At 42.0% G+C, this 16,248-nt stretch overlaps 1 protein-coding gene across 13 annotated transcripts in view; it reads right to left on the bottom strand.

Moving 5' to 3' along the window:
* The window catches only part of MAST4 (microtubule associated serine/threonine kinase family member 4), a 278,614-nt gene extending 262,487 nt beyond the window's left edge, over positions 1-16,127 (bottom strand). For 5 of the 13 annotated variants that reach the window (XM_085566682.1, XM_085566686.1, XM_085566684.1 and 2 more), the window contains exon 1: positions 3,599-12,283. Coding sequence is in view for 7 of the 13 variants with exons in the window: in XM_085566676.1 (XP_085422802.1) it covers positions 15,878-16,096 (219 nt within the window). In the remaining 6 variants the exon portion in view is untranslated. The other 8 variants (XM_085566676.1, XM_021534406.4, XM_085566678.1 and 5 more) reach the window with 4 other exon arrangements.
* Between the last annotated feature and the right edge of the window lie 121 nt (positions 16,128-16,248).

Here is a 16,248-nt window from a genome sequence, read left to right as displayed (position 1 = left end):
ACTTAAGAGCCAATATGGAAGAATACCTGAGCATGCATGATGAGTACAATAAAGTAAACAAGACAATAATTGTTTTGATGAAGTCTTATTATAAAATCTCTCAAAGTGCTTCAATGGTTAGTCACATATAGAGATGTGCTGCAACTCCAAGCTCTTAGGAGCTGTGCTCAAGTGATCACCTATGTACACTACACCACTCAAAGCACTTCAGAAGGCTGCCTTCTATGTCTCCTGCAAATGCAGACACCAGAATTATTTTAACTGCTATGTCTGTAGGGAAAAAACCCTTCAAAGTCAATTTACACACACATATTTTTACTCATATTATTTGGATCTTTAAAGTATATGCATACGCTTACAGAAATTTTGCAGCAAGAAAACAGTCATAATTGTCCAAACACTAAAGGAAATCAATGCAGCCATACCATATGTTTTATACACAATGTTTGCCAATACACACTCTCTACTATTAAAAAAAACTTTTAAAAAAGATTTCTACATCAAGTACATAAGTATCATTAATCCACTGAAGACCAAATGTCTCCTACACACATGTATTAAAACGGTGTGGTTTTAGGGGAGTCCTTAAATCTTAGGATCTAGCTTTATATCTAGAGTAAACACCAATCTTTCGTTATGAAAATGCTTTTTGCCCACAGGTTTATTGAAGCAGCTTAACTGGCTTTATTTGGTCTATCCAAATAAATAGAGACATTGTACAGTTACCAAAACCAAACTGCAGAAGGTATCTGTTAGCATTACCACCAGAAACGAAAACAGATCAAAACATTCTACTTGTCCACACCTGGTAAAGTAGAAGGAAGGCTACATATTTTTCCATATTTATTTATACATGTATAACCTCTTAAAGGATTAAAATCACAAAGTGATATTGCTTTGTCTCCTAGGAAACAGGCAAATCTATTTAAAAGCAAATATGCCTAAACACAGGGAAGACACTGCCAAAGGCTAACTACACATAGGAAGAAAGTTCCTATTCAAAAAAATTAAGGCAAATAGAAAACACAACCTCAGATAGTCAAGACATCTTGGAGGTGGATTACCAACTTCAAACCTAAACAGTGAGGATTAACACACTAACCACTTGTTAATTCTCTCATGAAAGCACATTACCTCAACAATAGCCAATGAAGGCAGAGGGATTCATGACTGATGAAAAACACCACACCCATAAATTTCAACTGAAATTACTGTGTTTACACTATCACTGAAGCTGCAACTGCAGCTCTTGCAGACTCAGTTTAAGCTTATCCAGTAAAAACAGTTCATGCATCAACTGCTGCCTAAAACTCAACACCTACCAGAAAAACCTGGCCAGGCACCAACCACGAACTTTAGGTAGCTGATCTGAGGGCAGCACCACAAATACCCGAGTCAGCAAGGATTCTACTGTCCTTTAACGAATCCTGAAGCATACCTAGGCTCCTGTACAACTGGCACTGTATAAGGTCCTCAAATCTTGAGATCAGACTACTGTTGATCTAAAGTAATTTCCCTCAAAATACATACAATGTGTACTGCCCTCAACAGCATTGCACAGCACAAATCCATCACCCTTGTTTTGTGATACTTGCTTATGTAGGTACAGTTCTCTTTCTTAATTTGTTTCATATAAACAATATTTCTACAGAAAGTCTATCTTCATGTCAGACAACTGTGGGCTCCTTTTTTCAGAAGATGTACATATTAAGTTCTAATGTCAAAATAACTCTTCTGCAACATAACCTATTATAAATTCCCAAATGGAAAGAATAAAAGGAAAGGCATTCATTTAATTAGATGATCACTAGCATTAAAAATACATTTTTCTTAATAATAGCAGCAAGAAGATTTCAATAACTGCAGCTAGGTATATTTGAGATACTAGCACACCTATACTATGAAAAACATACCCATTTTGTCCTGGAGTAAAGCCCAGGTCCTCAAGAGATATTTAGCTTGCTAATTCCAATTCTGTATTTGTTTATCGCTGAAAGATCTATGACTTAATATATCTACATTTGTCATCTGCAGTTTCTGCAATTCACTTTTTCCTAATTTAATGTCAAAACAACATACTACTTATGAGTGTCTTATTGGGAAAGTACACCTGGAATGAAAGTGCTTTAGATCCCACTGCTATAAAACCTGTCTCTACCTGTTTGTAAGTTACAAGCTGTTCCTTCGTTGTGCCCATGGTATAATGCCAGTTTCTGGCACAGCTGCTCTCTTGGGCAGTGTGCAGGTGAGGTAATACAGACTGTAACAGCAGGGCTTGCAGATCCCTCCTTTCAGTGGTTACCAACATAACAAAGTTCAGATATGCTTTTCTTCACCCTCAAATGAGCTTACACCTGATAAAGTGCCTGATAATATGGCTTTAGGTTTTTGCATATTTTTAACATTTTTTTTTCTTCAATTTGTGTCCAATGGTCCTGTTAACACAATGCTAATACTATCAGAAGCATAAAAATTATTGAATGTCATGGAGAATGTTTTCCCCAAGTGTACGTCATTGTACCCTAACTGAATCTCTTTCCTCCTCCTCAAAAATCTTTAGCCTACTTTAGGGTAAAGACTGTAGGACCACTGCTGTCCTAATGTAACCCTTGAAGTTTCAGTTGCCTCAGTTTTCAGTCAATAGTTATGACATCTAACAAGAGGTCAAAAATATGCATGCTGAGTTTGGGTGGCACCAAATAGGGGGAAACCACAAAAACAATAGCTAGGAGTTCCCTGGCATCACAGTGATGCTATTGTAAACCAGTAGGAATATTCTTTAATTAACATTTTCCTTCCTAGACCCTTAGAATCACTGAAGCTGGAAAAGATCATCGAGCCCATCCACTAGCCCAGCCTGTCAAGTGCACCACTAAACCACGCCCCTAAGTACTACATCAACACATTTTTTGTTGCTCCACACTACCTTAACACATACTCAGTGTGAGCATATTTATGTCCTCTCAAAAGAACTCAGCAACCCTGAACCCACACCATAATTCCAATACATTGTTTGTGGTTCGGTAAACTCAGGAACTCAATGAAACTCAAGCAAGTCAATGACGGTCACTGCTCTGCAATGGCAAGTAAGTTATATACCCAAGGTCATCTCCTTGCTGCTTCAGCTGTAACTTAGAACCACATTTTCTGAATGTATGTACAGCCAATTCAATATGCAGTACTCTGCTTGTTATAGAGCTGTTCCAACAAAATCAATAACATCTTTAACTCTGGAGTGTGTCCTCCAGTGGTGTCATGTGTTAACACCAGCAGTAGTTGAACAAATGGGAAGGGGGAAGAAAGAACTGATAGCAAGTTAAAACTCACCCAGCAGCTTTACATTAGTCCAGCTACTCATCAAAGCTATGAAGACAAAGATGAGCTTAAGGATTTTGCAGCGACCTTTTGTAAACAATCTCTTCCGCTAGCTAGCCCAGAACAAAATACATCAGGTACAATTCTCCCTGCCCTTCCCTGCCATGTACTAGGCACAAAACCAGAAACACATCGAAAGTCATCTGAGGCATTCTTGTTATATGGCCCAAATAACAGCTTTACAATGAAAGCACCCATTGAACCATAGCTACAGCATTATTACCTTCTAGTGAAAGTTTCCTGAGGTAACAATGAAAATCAAATTAGCAGTTTAGTGCAGTAGTTCATCTGCTTCATTCATCTACAGCTCTCTTCCTCAGGACTGCAAGGCTATTAAAAACAATGGAATCATTAATAGTCCAAGTGCAATTAATTATACAGTCCCACCAGCATGGCAGCATGGCCTCACAACAGAAGTTTGTTACTTGGTATAGAAGCACCACCCCCGAAAAATTAAAAATTCATTCATATTAAACTATCATATTACATTAAATTATTATATTATTATTACAATGATATATTGAAATATACAGAGTCATTTAAATAAAACTCTGCAAAATGTATCTAATACAGAAGTTTCTCTGTCAGGCAACAGTGAGTCTCTCTTGGCTATAGAAGTTCCCATCCAGTAATCAATTATTTTCACAAACACTTAGCAATTTTGCAACAGGGTTTTCATAGCTTCTTTTGTGGTTGGGTTTTTTTGCTTCTCCTGAAGGTCACTTCCAGAGCTGTTAGATCATAAAGTCAGAAAAAACATTTCTCTTTTTCTAGTTTAAGACAATACATGTTGTCTGTATGCTTGAGGGCCACACAGGACCAGAGTGGGGCTTCCTCCGTCGCTGAAGTGGCTGCTTGAGGGAATGCTGAGCAGCTGTGGCTTGTGCTTGAGGGTCACAAGGTCTGGGGCAGGGCTTCTTCCATCTCCAAGTAGTGGGCTGATTAAATGAGGCCTCCAGGGAGTCCAGCGAACAAGGAAGTGGCACAGCTGTTTATGAGGCAGTTTGTGCAGGCAGGGCTAGCAGGCATGGTTGTAGGGTTTCCTGCTAGTAAGGTTTACTGTGTGATGTTTGCGGTGTTTCTGTTGGTTGATTGGGGGGGTTGGTTGGTTGGTTGGTTTTAGGGTGTCTGGTAGTAATGGTTTGTATGTGATCCAAAACTGCAGTTAGTACAAGTAATCAGATGGAACCCTCCAAAAAGGATGCGTCTGCCCAGACCCCTTCCTGTGTGGACTGTTTGAGCTTATCAGTGGTTTCAGAGAGCGTTGTGGAGGAAACCTGCCTGTGGTGTGAACAGGTGAACAATATCCTTTCACTGGCCGAGCTTAGGAAGTTGAAAGAATAAGGAGTATCAGGGAAAATGAAAGGGAAATCGATTGGTGGAGACCCTTTCCAAGATCCCTTCCATCCATGAGCGAAGCCCAACAAGAGTCAGAAGACTCCCATGCCTCCCACTGTCAGACAATAGAAGGGCACCTAGTAGATAAAGGGGAGTGGAAGTGGGCACCTACTTGAGGAGGTAATAATAACAATTCCTCCCAACCCCCACTCCCAAGCCAGGTGCCACTTCAGAATAGGTATGAACCCCTGGATCTGGAGAATCAGCCAGATGATTTAGAAGAAAACTATCTGCACAGTGAACCTCCCAGTTATGATTCATCTGTGAGAAGGATTATCACCTTTAACATCAAAAAGGAAAGAAGGATAATCTGGTGGGTGATTCCCTTCTCAGTGGAACAGAGGGCCCCATATGTCTACCAGACACATCCAATAGGGAGGTTTGCTGCCTCCCTGGGGCCCAGGTATGGGATATTACTGAGAGACTTTCTGGGCTAATTCAGCCCTCTGATTATTACCCACTGCTGGTAGCCCAGGCTGGCAGTGATGAGATTGAAAAGAGGAGTGTCAGGGCAGCTAAAAGGGACTTTAGGGCATGGGGTTAAGTGGTTGACAGGGCAGGAGCACGGGTAGTGTTCTAATCAGTCCCTTCGGTGGCACAGAAAACTGATGAAAGGAATAGAACTCACATTGTCAATAAGTGGCTCAAGGGTTGGTGCCATCAGCAGAATTTTGGGTTCTTTGATCATGAGGCAACTTTTACAGCATCTGGACGACTGGAACTAGATGGGCTCCATCTCTCTGTTAAGGGTAGAAGGTTTTTAGCTTGTGAACAGGCAGAACTTGTTGAGAGGGCTTTAACTAGGTTTGAAGGGGGAAGGGGATGCAGCTGGGCTCTCTGAAAGCAGGCCCAAAGGTGGTAAGCCTGAGTTAGGCATGAAATCAGGAGCCTAGCTGAGGTTGCACATGTACAGCATGGGCAACAAACAAGAAAGGCTGGAGGCCATAGTGCAACAGCAGAGCTATGATGAAATTGCCATCACAGAAACACGGTGTGATGATTCACATGGCTGTAGTGCTGCACTGGATGGCTACAAGCTCTTCAGAAGAGATGGGAAAGGGAGAAGATGTGGAGGGGTGGCCCTTTATATTAGGAGGCTTTGGACACCATAGGTATTGAAAATAATGACAATGAATTTGAGTGCCTATGGGTAAGAACTAGGAGGAAGGCCAATAAGGCTGACATCCTACTGGGAGTCTGTAATCATCCACCCAACCAGGAAGAAATGGTAGACAATTCATTCTATAAACAGCTAGAGAATGTTTCTAGATCATCAGCCCTAGTTCTTGTTGACTTGTTCTTGATTGTTCTTACTGTTTTTGTTCTTGATTTCAACTTGCCAGACATTTGTTGGGAATTTAATACAGAGAAAACAGGCAGTCCAGAAAATTTTTAGAGTTTGTAGAGGATAACTTTTTGCTACAGCGGGTGAGTGAGCCCACCAAGGAAGGGACTATGTTAGACCTGTTACCTTCAAATAGAGATGGGTTGGTGGGAGATGTGGTGACTGGAGGCTGCTTCGGGCATAGTGATCATGAAAATATAAAATTTTCAATATTTGGTGAAGAGAAACATTAATAAGATTTTTACATGGGACTTTCAGAGGGCAGACTTTGGCCTATTCAGAAGACTGATTCAGAGAGTTCCTTAGGAAGCAGTCCTTAAAAATAAAGGAGTTCAGCAAGGGTGGTTGTGCTTCAATATGGAGATCTTGTGGGCACAGGAACACATTGGCCATGTGTGCCAAAACACAAGTCGATGAGGCAAACATCCAGTCTGGATGGGCAAGGAGGTTTTGGACAAACTCAGGAATAAAAAAAACGATGAATCATCTTTGGAAGGAGGGTCAGGTTTCCCAGGTAGTATTTAAGAGGACTGCTAGAGTATGTAGAAAAAAAATAGCGAGGTTAAAGCTCAGTTTGAACTTAAAATGGAAACTTTTGTAACAGATGACAACTAATGTTTTTATAAATATATTAATGGTAAAAGGAAGAGTAAGACTAACCTTTGCTCTTTATTAGATACAGAAAGGAAACTTTGTTACTGCTGATGAGGAGAAGGCAGAGGTGCTTAAAGCCTTAGTCTCAGTTTTTAGGGAGAAGACTTGCCTTCAGGATAACTGTGTTTTTCGGTTGCTCAGTGATATCAGGGAGCAGAATGATCCCCCCATTATCAGACAGGAGGCAGTCAGAGAATTCCTGAGCTGCTTGGATATTCATACATCCATGGGACCAGATGAGATCCATCCCAGGGTGATGAGGGAGCTGGCAGATGAGCCAGCTCCATCATTTACCAGCAATCCTGGCTCACTGGTGAGGTTCCAGAGGATGGAAGCTGGCCAGTGTGACACCCATTCACAAAACGGGTGGGAAGGAGGATCCTGGCAATTATAGACCAGTTAGCCAGACTGTACCAGATAAGGTTATGGAACAGTTTATAGTGAGTGCCATCACACAGAACTTACAGGTGGCCAGGGTATCAGACCCAGCCAGCATGGGTTTAGGAGGGGTATGTTGTGTTTGACCAACCTGGTCTCCTTTTATGACCAGGTGACCCCCCTGGTGGATGCAGGAAAGGCTGTGGACATTGTGTACCTGGACTTCAGCAAGGCCTTTGACACTGTCTCCCACAGTAGTCGTGGAAAAGCTGCAGCCCACGGCTTGGACAGGAGCACTCTGCTGGGTCAGGAACTGGCTGGATGGCCGGGCCCAGAGAGTGGTGGTGAGCAATGCTGCATCCAGCTGGGCCAGTCACCAGTGGTGTCCCTCAGGGGTCTGTGCTGGGACCAGTTCTGTTTCATGTCTTTATTGATGACATGGATGAGGGGAATGAGTCTTTCACTTGCGGACGACACCTTGGAGCTGGGAGCATGTGTTGATCTGTTGGAAGGTAGGAGGGCTCTGCAGAGAGACCTGGAATGGTTGAATGGATGGGCAGAAGTTTAATAAACCTAAGTGCCAAGCCCTGCATTTTGGCCACAATAACCCCCTGCAGCATTATAGGCTGGGGACAGTGTGGCTGGACAGTGTCCAGCATAAAGGGACCTGGGGGTACTGGTTGACATCCAACTGAGTATGAGCCAAGAGGCCAATGGCATCCTGGCCTGTGCCAGGAATGGTGTGGCCAGCAGGACCAGGGAGGTCACCCTTCCCCTGTACCTGGCACTGGTGAGGCCACACCTTGAGTGCTGTGTCCAGTTCTGGCCCCTCAGTTTGGGAAGGATGTTGAGATGCTTGAACGTGTCCAGAGGAGAGCAACAAGGCTGGTGAGGGTCTTGGAACACAAACCCTGTGAGGGGTAGCTGAGGGAGCTGGGGTTCTTTAGCCTGGACAAAAGTAGACTCAGGGGTGTCCTTATCATTCTCTACAACTTCCTGAAAGGTGGCTGTAGTCAGGCAGGGGTTGGTATCTTTCACCAGGTAGCAACTGACAGAATGAGAGGACACAGTCTCAAGCTGCACCAAGGTTGTATATTAGGAAGATACAGATTGTATATTAGGAAGAAGTTTTTTACAAGAAGGGTGATAAAGTTCTAGAATGGTCTGCCGGGGGAGGTGGTGGAGTCACCATCCCTGGATGTGTTTAAGAAAGGACTGGATGTGGCACTCAGTGCCATGGCTTAGTTGAGGTGTTAGGGATGGGTTGGACTTGATGATCTTTAAGGTCTCTTCCAACCTAGTCATTCTGTGAATTCTGTGAATTATCCATTAAGAAAAAAGTCTTGCATTCATCCCACTTGAAATTTAATTACTCAGTGAAGAAACCTGTGGCAATGGCAGCCAGGCTGTTTATACTGCTGAACACTTAAGCTTTAACTCTTGAGGTACTTGTAAGCTCACTTCTGAACAGCACAAGTTCATCAGCTTAGTTACATTTGTACAGGAGGGCAAGGCATTCATCCCACTGCTCCTTGGTTGCAGGCAGTCTTTCAGATAGAAAGTTTGATAAAGGCACCCATTCTGGTAGCAAAGTATAAATAAAACCCTACTTAGCTCAGTAAACCAAAAGCTAAGATAGGTTCCTAGCTTGATTTCAAAGCACAGCTCATTTGCCAACACACTCCCATGTTTCTCACCTTTTCAGCTACCTGGTCCTCAATTTTTTGCTTTCATTGTATCACAAAAAAACAAAAAAAAAACCAAAAAAAAAAAGCACTACCAACATTTTATTACTTTAGGCACCAGTCTCTCGCGACTCATATAACTTTAAACCAAGCACCATTATTATAAAGTTTCAAAAAGAATTTTAAACGCCACAGCTACAAGAAAAGAACTGAAAAAAAATCTGAAAAATCTGAAGGCTAAGGCAACAAATCACAAAATTTGGCAGTAGGACCTTGTGTGTTTCAGTCTGCAGAGTATTTCAAGCCCACATCACTATTTTTAAAGGAGCTTAGCAATGACACAGTACTGCTGGTGATACCATAACTCTGAGACACTCACAACATATGCTAGAACACTGCTGCACATACCAAAAGACATCAAACTAGAAACAAAGCAAAAATTTTCTTGCTCCCTTCCACTTTTCCAGTTAAAGAAGCTGTTAAGAAGACTGGTACATCTCTTAAGACAAAGCTGGAGCAGGTCAGATCTCAACCCAGCAGAACAGGCCAACCCTGCATTATTGAAGTTCTTAGTAATAGGTATCTGCTTTGTCATAACAGATCTAAGAGAAAACCTCCAACCTCCAGAGCAAATTTACTGAAGGAAGATTCAACAGAAAACTGCAGGGACTCTGTTCTCATTACTAATATTTTCAGAGTATTTATGCCACTTATTCTTAAGTTTCCTAATTCTGCATTTCAAATTTTTGCTCTAAAGGAAGGGTAAATCTTTTTGCCATGCCTTGTACAGAAGAGCATTGCTAGTTAATGTTTGCCAGCTCTATGCAGTAACAAAACCACAGGATTAGAAACCAAGTATTCAATAGTATTAATGCTTCAGTACTGCAAACTTTGAGTACAGTTGTGCTTGGGGAGTGGGGGACAGTGCATAATTTATGACAAAACCAAGAGGCAAAGTTACCCCATTGCATGAATTGCTGCAGAAAAAAGCTACCTAGCTGTTCAGCTTTCTAGCTCAAGGACCTCCTCATTTGCACTCCTTGGCCACGCTTTTATTTTGTGCCTCAAGATTTCAAATTCTCTTATTCTCTTCTACAAGCTCAACTTTATGCAAGCTGTTACTGCTAGCAAAGTAGCCCCATCATACAGAGCTTCCTCACAGTACAACAGTAACACACCTTGTTATGTTATGCTTACCAACATTCACTTCAAAACAGCTTACATCTAGCCAACACACTTTGGGCTGTACTCCTTCTACAAAGCTGCACCTTTTCAAAAAAAGATGTTTCTTTACATTTGGCTTCACAGTTGGACATACAGACACTAAGGGATTCTGAGGATTAGCCTCAGGACTATGTCCACCAGTCTGAAAAATATAAAGGGTGCAAAAGGGCCTCTCAACTATTTTTGCAAACTGTTCAGATTATGAAGACTGTAATTATCAGTTCCTCACCCACCTTCTTCCAGAATTTTAAGTATCTAAATAGTTCTAGTGCAAAAAAATCAGCTATGCAACTCAATGTATGCTTCTTCACTTCTCACTTATTCCAAGTGAAAAGAAAGATAGATGTTCTGGTTATAGGCTTATTTACACCCATCAAATTCTTGAAAAGAAGTTCCAGAGAGCTGCAAATACTACTACTCTACTGATATTTTCAAATATCAAGCAGCAAGATATGGCTATTTTAGATTAAGCCCTCAACCATATATCCCTCCATGTCCCAGAGGATTTCTTAGAAACCAAGGAGACATAGCAGCAGGCACCTTTAAAGGCCTAAGCTGCAGAGGAAAGGTTTAAAGCAGACAACATACATTCCTTTCATAGACAAACATACATTTTTTTCATACTGAAGTGAAGTCTTTTACATGACTCTTGAGACAGCCCTACTCACTTAAATTGTCAAGTATTTCACTTTACATGTAACTTACCACAAACATACCTAAAAAACCAAAAGCAATGCTATTAGTCTGGCTGACATGACAAAATAACAGTTTTTGCAGCTGTTCTAGATTAGATGAGTGTTTTATTTAATCCTACCACAATCATTTTAACCCTGAGAAGAATAAATTTTTTGATGCCAATACTATTCTTTAGTACGAACTAAAGATCACACTCTAGCAATTAGGCTATTCATCTTTCACTAGCTTTATCATTCAGGTGTGCTAGAAAAGGGAAGAATCCATCGCTGTTAGAGATAAGAAAGACTGAAACAATTAGAGGAAAAAATCTATGGTAAATCCCTCACAGTCTGTGAATGTCCCATGGTTACTTCTGCAGCAAGATAAACAGGAAGGGAAAGAGATAATTAACACAACATTACTTTCTACCTAGGTCATAGAGACCTTGCCAGAGCTACCACCACCTCCATTACATGTAGATGCACATGTAAATATTGCCATCACTTCACACACTGCAAAATACTAAAGTATTTTGATTTCCACCCCTCTCCCAAACCGCAATTTTGTTGGGGTGAAGATCTGTCACGTAATCTGTAATGGTGAAGGGACTGTACCTTCCCAGTAAACATATGTTAAAGGATGAATGTGTGAAAGCATAGTTTCTAGAGCAATACATTCTTTACCACACTCCTCACCTTGCTATGAATACTCTAATGACAAAATCTTAGCTTCCTAATAATTAATTCTCACCACACAGTCCTCATAAAGCTGCAACAGATTGCAACATCAACAGCAAGAAGGCAGATTCAGGAGAAGAGTTAGCAACAACAGAAAAAGGTTTTGTACTCACTCTGTGCAGTGAGATACTTTTTAATACACAATATACATTAACTAGATAGAAGGAGAAAATGTACAACAATCAACTTCAAAGTTCCGTGGACACTTTTCATGACAAAACTTATCTTGTCATGATGCTCATCATCTCAATTCTTATAAACTCAAAGAGTCACTTCAGTGCCAAACACTGAATTTACAGAGCAAGAACTGGAATTATTTGAGAACAAAATACCATATTTCCTTCCCCTCCGCCATTTTTTGTAGGTGGTTTTAGGTTCTAAGGGAGTTTTTTTTAAGCATCTAGAATAATGAAGAGAACTTACTATGGTAATTCAGAAGTCACTGGCAGGTTCAGAAGCTTCTGGATCCATTTCAGATGTTTTGTTATATGGCAAAGTATGATTCTGAAAGAATTCTGATCCTTCCTGGTTTGTTACTCTGCTTTGGTAAGCAATGTGTAGTTACTGTAACAAGGTTTATAGAAAGGTGATGGAAAAACAGATAACTCCAAGATACACAATTTAACCTTCAGATCTTTGAGAATACTGGTGTAAGCAAGAAATCCATAGCTTCCCTTCATTCTCCTCTTAAGAAACAAGGTTAAACCAAGTGAGCTTTCAGCTCCCCTATAAAACATTGACTAAGATTTGAAAACCACCATCAAAAGGATTATCCTCCATATCCATTATCCTCCACAATGTAAGTCCAGTATTGACTACTCACAGAGAGCAGAAGGAGATTACAACAAAAAACATACTGTTGCCCAGCCTCAGCTCCTCTCTTCATAGTCTGCAAAACACTTTCCAGCAAAGAGAGTTCTGAAAAGAACCCAGAAAAAAAAAATTAAAACTAACCAACCACACAGTATTAGAAATGTAGTGACCCATCATCTATGCAGTACTGTACTTGAGTGCCCTTCACCATGCAATCCTGTCCTGTCTGCCATCAGCAGTTAGCTACTCACCTCAGAAGAGCATAGGCAAATAATCTGCTTGAATTCATTTGTGTTTATGTGCTTGCTACCCACAGCACTTCAACACATATATGTTCCAAATGCAAAGAGTTTCTCAGATGTTGGTATTAAACCCTTATTTAATTCTCATGTGTCTTAAGATCTCAAAGTAAGACATCAAAAACACTTGAGAAACTGATGACTGTAATCTTGTAAACTATTATTTGTTCTTGCTTACATGAAATGAAGGATTGTTTTTCTTCAGGTATTTTGTGATTTTTTGGTTGTTTTGTTTTTTTTAAGGTGAAGTTTATGCAACTGTGGGATGAAGTAATGACAACAAAGAAGAAAAAAAAAAAGTGATGTATCATCTCTTCCCACCCTTTCCTTCCTTGTTTCCTTGCAGGAAACTCTTCCAGACGTGATACTCAGAAGAGGAGTTATCATGCTTTAAGTTCTACAGTCTAATTTCTGAACATAAAAGAAGCTGACCTACTCTAGATAGCATCCTTAAGTTTCCTTCACTGAGGTGGGGAGGCCAACCACTTTTTCGTAGAGTAGAAATGTTCTTACCATTCTTCAGGAAAGACATATAAATCACAATGGACCACAAATTGCATATTAGCCATCTAGGGTAATGTAAAAAACAACAGTGTTTGAGAAACCTCTGAAGTAATCTCTCTGTTCTAGCAGATCTGGCAAGGTGTAAATCTGAGTATGACATTCTGTTTTTTGACAGATGCTTCAAAACCGATGTAACCAGCTGGAATGAATACACAGGATAGGAATGAGAATTATCAGATGTCTAGAAGCACATTCTACAGGAGCAGATGAAAAACACTGGGGCTGTTTAGTCCAAAGAAATCCAGAAGGAGACAGATTCAAGCTGTAAAGAATGCTTATACAGCATCACAGAAGAAGAAATAGTTCTACTGAAATACCACATGAAATGGTAACGTGTATGGGGAAATCTACATGTTTTCTAACTATCCATTTATTTAGTTTGGAAACCTTTTATATGTCATGACTTAGAAGAATTTACTGACAGCTAAAGTAGAAATAGAGGTAGCAGGACAATCTGTTCCACTGCTGTCTGAAGGATACTGAACAGCTGTGACAACAGATTCAATTCTGCTATGCTCGCAACAGAAACAAGGACAGGGCAAGAGGAGAAAATGAAACCTGCAAGCACAGGATCAAACACTGGAGATCCATATAATTAAAAGAACTCAGTAATACAAAAGCACAGAGAATGGCAACATTTCATTATTTGATAATAATTAAACAGGATGTCAATCTGAAAACAGTATCTTCAAGCACTTCTCTCAATGGGATACTTTCAGCAGGTAGCACATAAAAAAGCCTGAAATCATCTGTATGTACATCTTGGACCTCAGCCTTGCTTTCTTCCACTGTCCTTAGTGATTTCCATGTGAATAGCTGCTCTCTCAGCTTCAAATTAACCTCTGCACTGAAATGCACTGTGGTGTCCTTGCACAAAATTATTATGCACGTGGATTTGCCCGGTGGTTCTGCAGGTAGGCAGAAATTCAACTGCAAACACTGACTACACCAAAAGGAAGGATGGGCAAAACCAAAACACAAAAAAATCTGGTTTCAGATAATAAAGGAACCTAGCAGAAGGGAATAAAGGGGACAGAATAAAGCTGCACAGTGTGAGCAAACTCTCCCACCACAACACTAACTTGAGTTTATGCTGCTATCTTCTAGCACTACTAACTGATGGTGAGATATCAGCTTGCCCTTAGAGAATTTTGAAATTCCGTTATTGCAACGTTGAGTTATTTTTGGGCTTACCTTCTCTATACTGTCAACTCAAAAGATGCCTGTAATTTATCTCCAAAGCACACACAGAAATAACAAGCCTTTACCAGAAATTCACTGGTCTGCCAGCAGCTCCGAGTTTAGCTAACGGAATAGACAGACTGTACATTTCTGCACTGTATTATGCAGGCTTACCAACTGAGCACTAAACCATCTAGACACCACATAATTGTGGTAAGCATAGCCCCAAGCCCACATGTATCAATTCCTGCCGAGAAGCAGGATATCTTAATCACCTAGCAGTGTGCTTCATACTAACAGCAGCTATGGAGCTCCTACTCAGTTCAGCGAAAAAGCAGGTTCACATATATATATATTAAAAAAAAGTGAATATATCCACATTCACTCTACTCCTATCGTAAATACATTTCACTGCAAATACATTCCACTCTTCAGGGGCTCATGCAGTTTAAAGAAGCAAGGAACCTGGTCTCAGTTTGAGTATTTAAGAAAAAAAAAAATTAGAAGGGATACAGAAAGGTATATTTAGTTCCAATTGATCATGCTGCTCTACAGCTGTATCAATTTACAGGATGCACTAGGAAAAAAGGAAAAGCAGGAGCTACATAAACAGCCATTAATACAGAGGGAAACATTACTGACAACCACAGCTCAACTAGTTGAAAATAACTTCAACCAGCTTAACAGATACTCCTCTAGAAACGCAAGGTTTCTCGAAAAAAACCTTTGCAGACCCAGCTACATAAAGACACAGAATAAAAAAACGCCCCCTAAGAGCAAACGAAAAAGTTGACCACAACAAAAGACCGTAAGTAAGGCACAGAAGAGATGATGCACTGAAGCAAAGTAAAGCAGCAGTCAGACAGAACAATGCACCTGGTTGGGGTCATGGCTTGAAATAGATTTAAGAAGTGTGAATCATGCAACAAGAAATAAATAAAATAATTTTTAAATATCCGTCTCAAGACCGAAAAAGGTTGTTTCACTGTAACAATGTGGGGCGATTGTTTTAAGAGTGCTTAGTAGGTATTGTAGCTAGATCAGGAGAGGAAAAAGAACAACACGCGTTTCCGCGTATCACGCTATGGATCTGTCACCCACAGAGCTCCTCCATGATCCACATAGCCTGCCAATAGCTCTCACCAAAGGATTACTGTAGTGTGGGGGCTTGCCCATCACTTCCTCCTGGCATTAAAGAGTTTGCTTTGGAGCGGCGCTTTCCAAAGGTGACACGTTCGTGGATAGGAAGATAAAAAAAATAAATAAACCAATACACAAACAAGCCTTCCTAAATCAAAAATTCCCCTCTCCATACAAAAACCGCCAACTCTCAATTTTCGGCAGTCAGAGAGCTCCGGCCGAGAAGAAACAAGAACGTCTCGGGTTTAGCCGGGAGACCGCCGCGAAGGCGCTGTCCCCAGGCGGGCACGGAGCGCTCCCCGCGCGGGGTCCCGGCCCCGCACCCCGGGACGGCCGCGCTGCGGGCGCTCCCGGCGCGCCCCGGAGCACAGGGCGAAGAAGCAGCCGCCGCCGCCCGACCCCGCGCACCTCTTCATCCCGCTCCTCCAGCGAGGCGTCGTCCTCCGCCCGCCCGCCGCGGATCGCCCGCTCCGCCAAAGCCGTCGCCCCGCCGGCGGCCGTCGCCGCCCCGCCGCCCTCTCCCTCCTCGGAGAGAGTTTCCGAGCCGGAGGAGGAGCCGGAGCAAGAGGAGCCGACGTGGCCGGCGCCCCGCGCCCGCTCCGAAGCCGCCGAAACTTTCTCCGCCATGGCGGGGGCTCAGAGCCGCGCCGGCAGCGCGCCCCGCCGCCGGCAGCCGCGCTCCCCCGCCCGCAGAGCGCGGCGCAGCAGCGGCGCTCCGGGCCGGGCCGGGCCGGGCCAGCTCCGCGCTCGGCCGGGCGGCGCCTGCGGGCGGCGGGGCG

This window comes from Lonchura striata, chromosome Z, assembly GCF_050655825.1.
Source record: "Lonchura striata isolate lonStrDom1 chromosome Z, ASM5065582v1, whole genome shotgun sequence".
NCBI classification, from domain to species: Eukaryota; Metazoa; Chordata; class Aves; order Passeriformes; family Estrildidae; genus Lonchura; species Lonchura striata.
The sequence above is the reverse complement of the archived record's forward strand: the minus strand, read 5'-3'. Positions and strand labels throughout refer to the sequence as shown.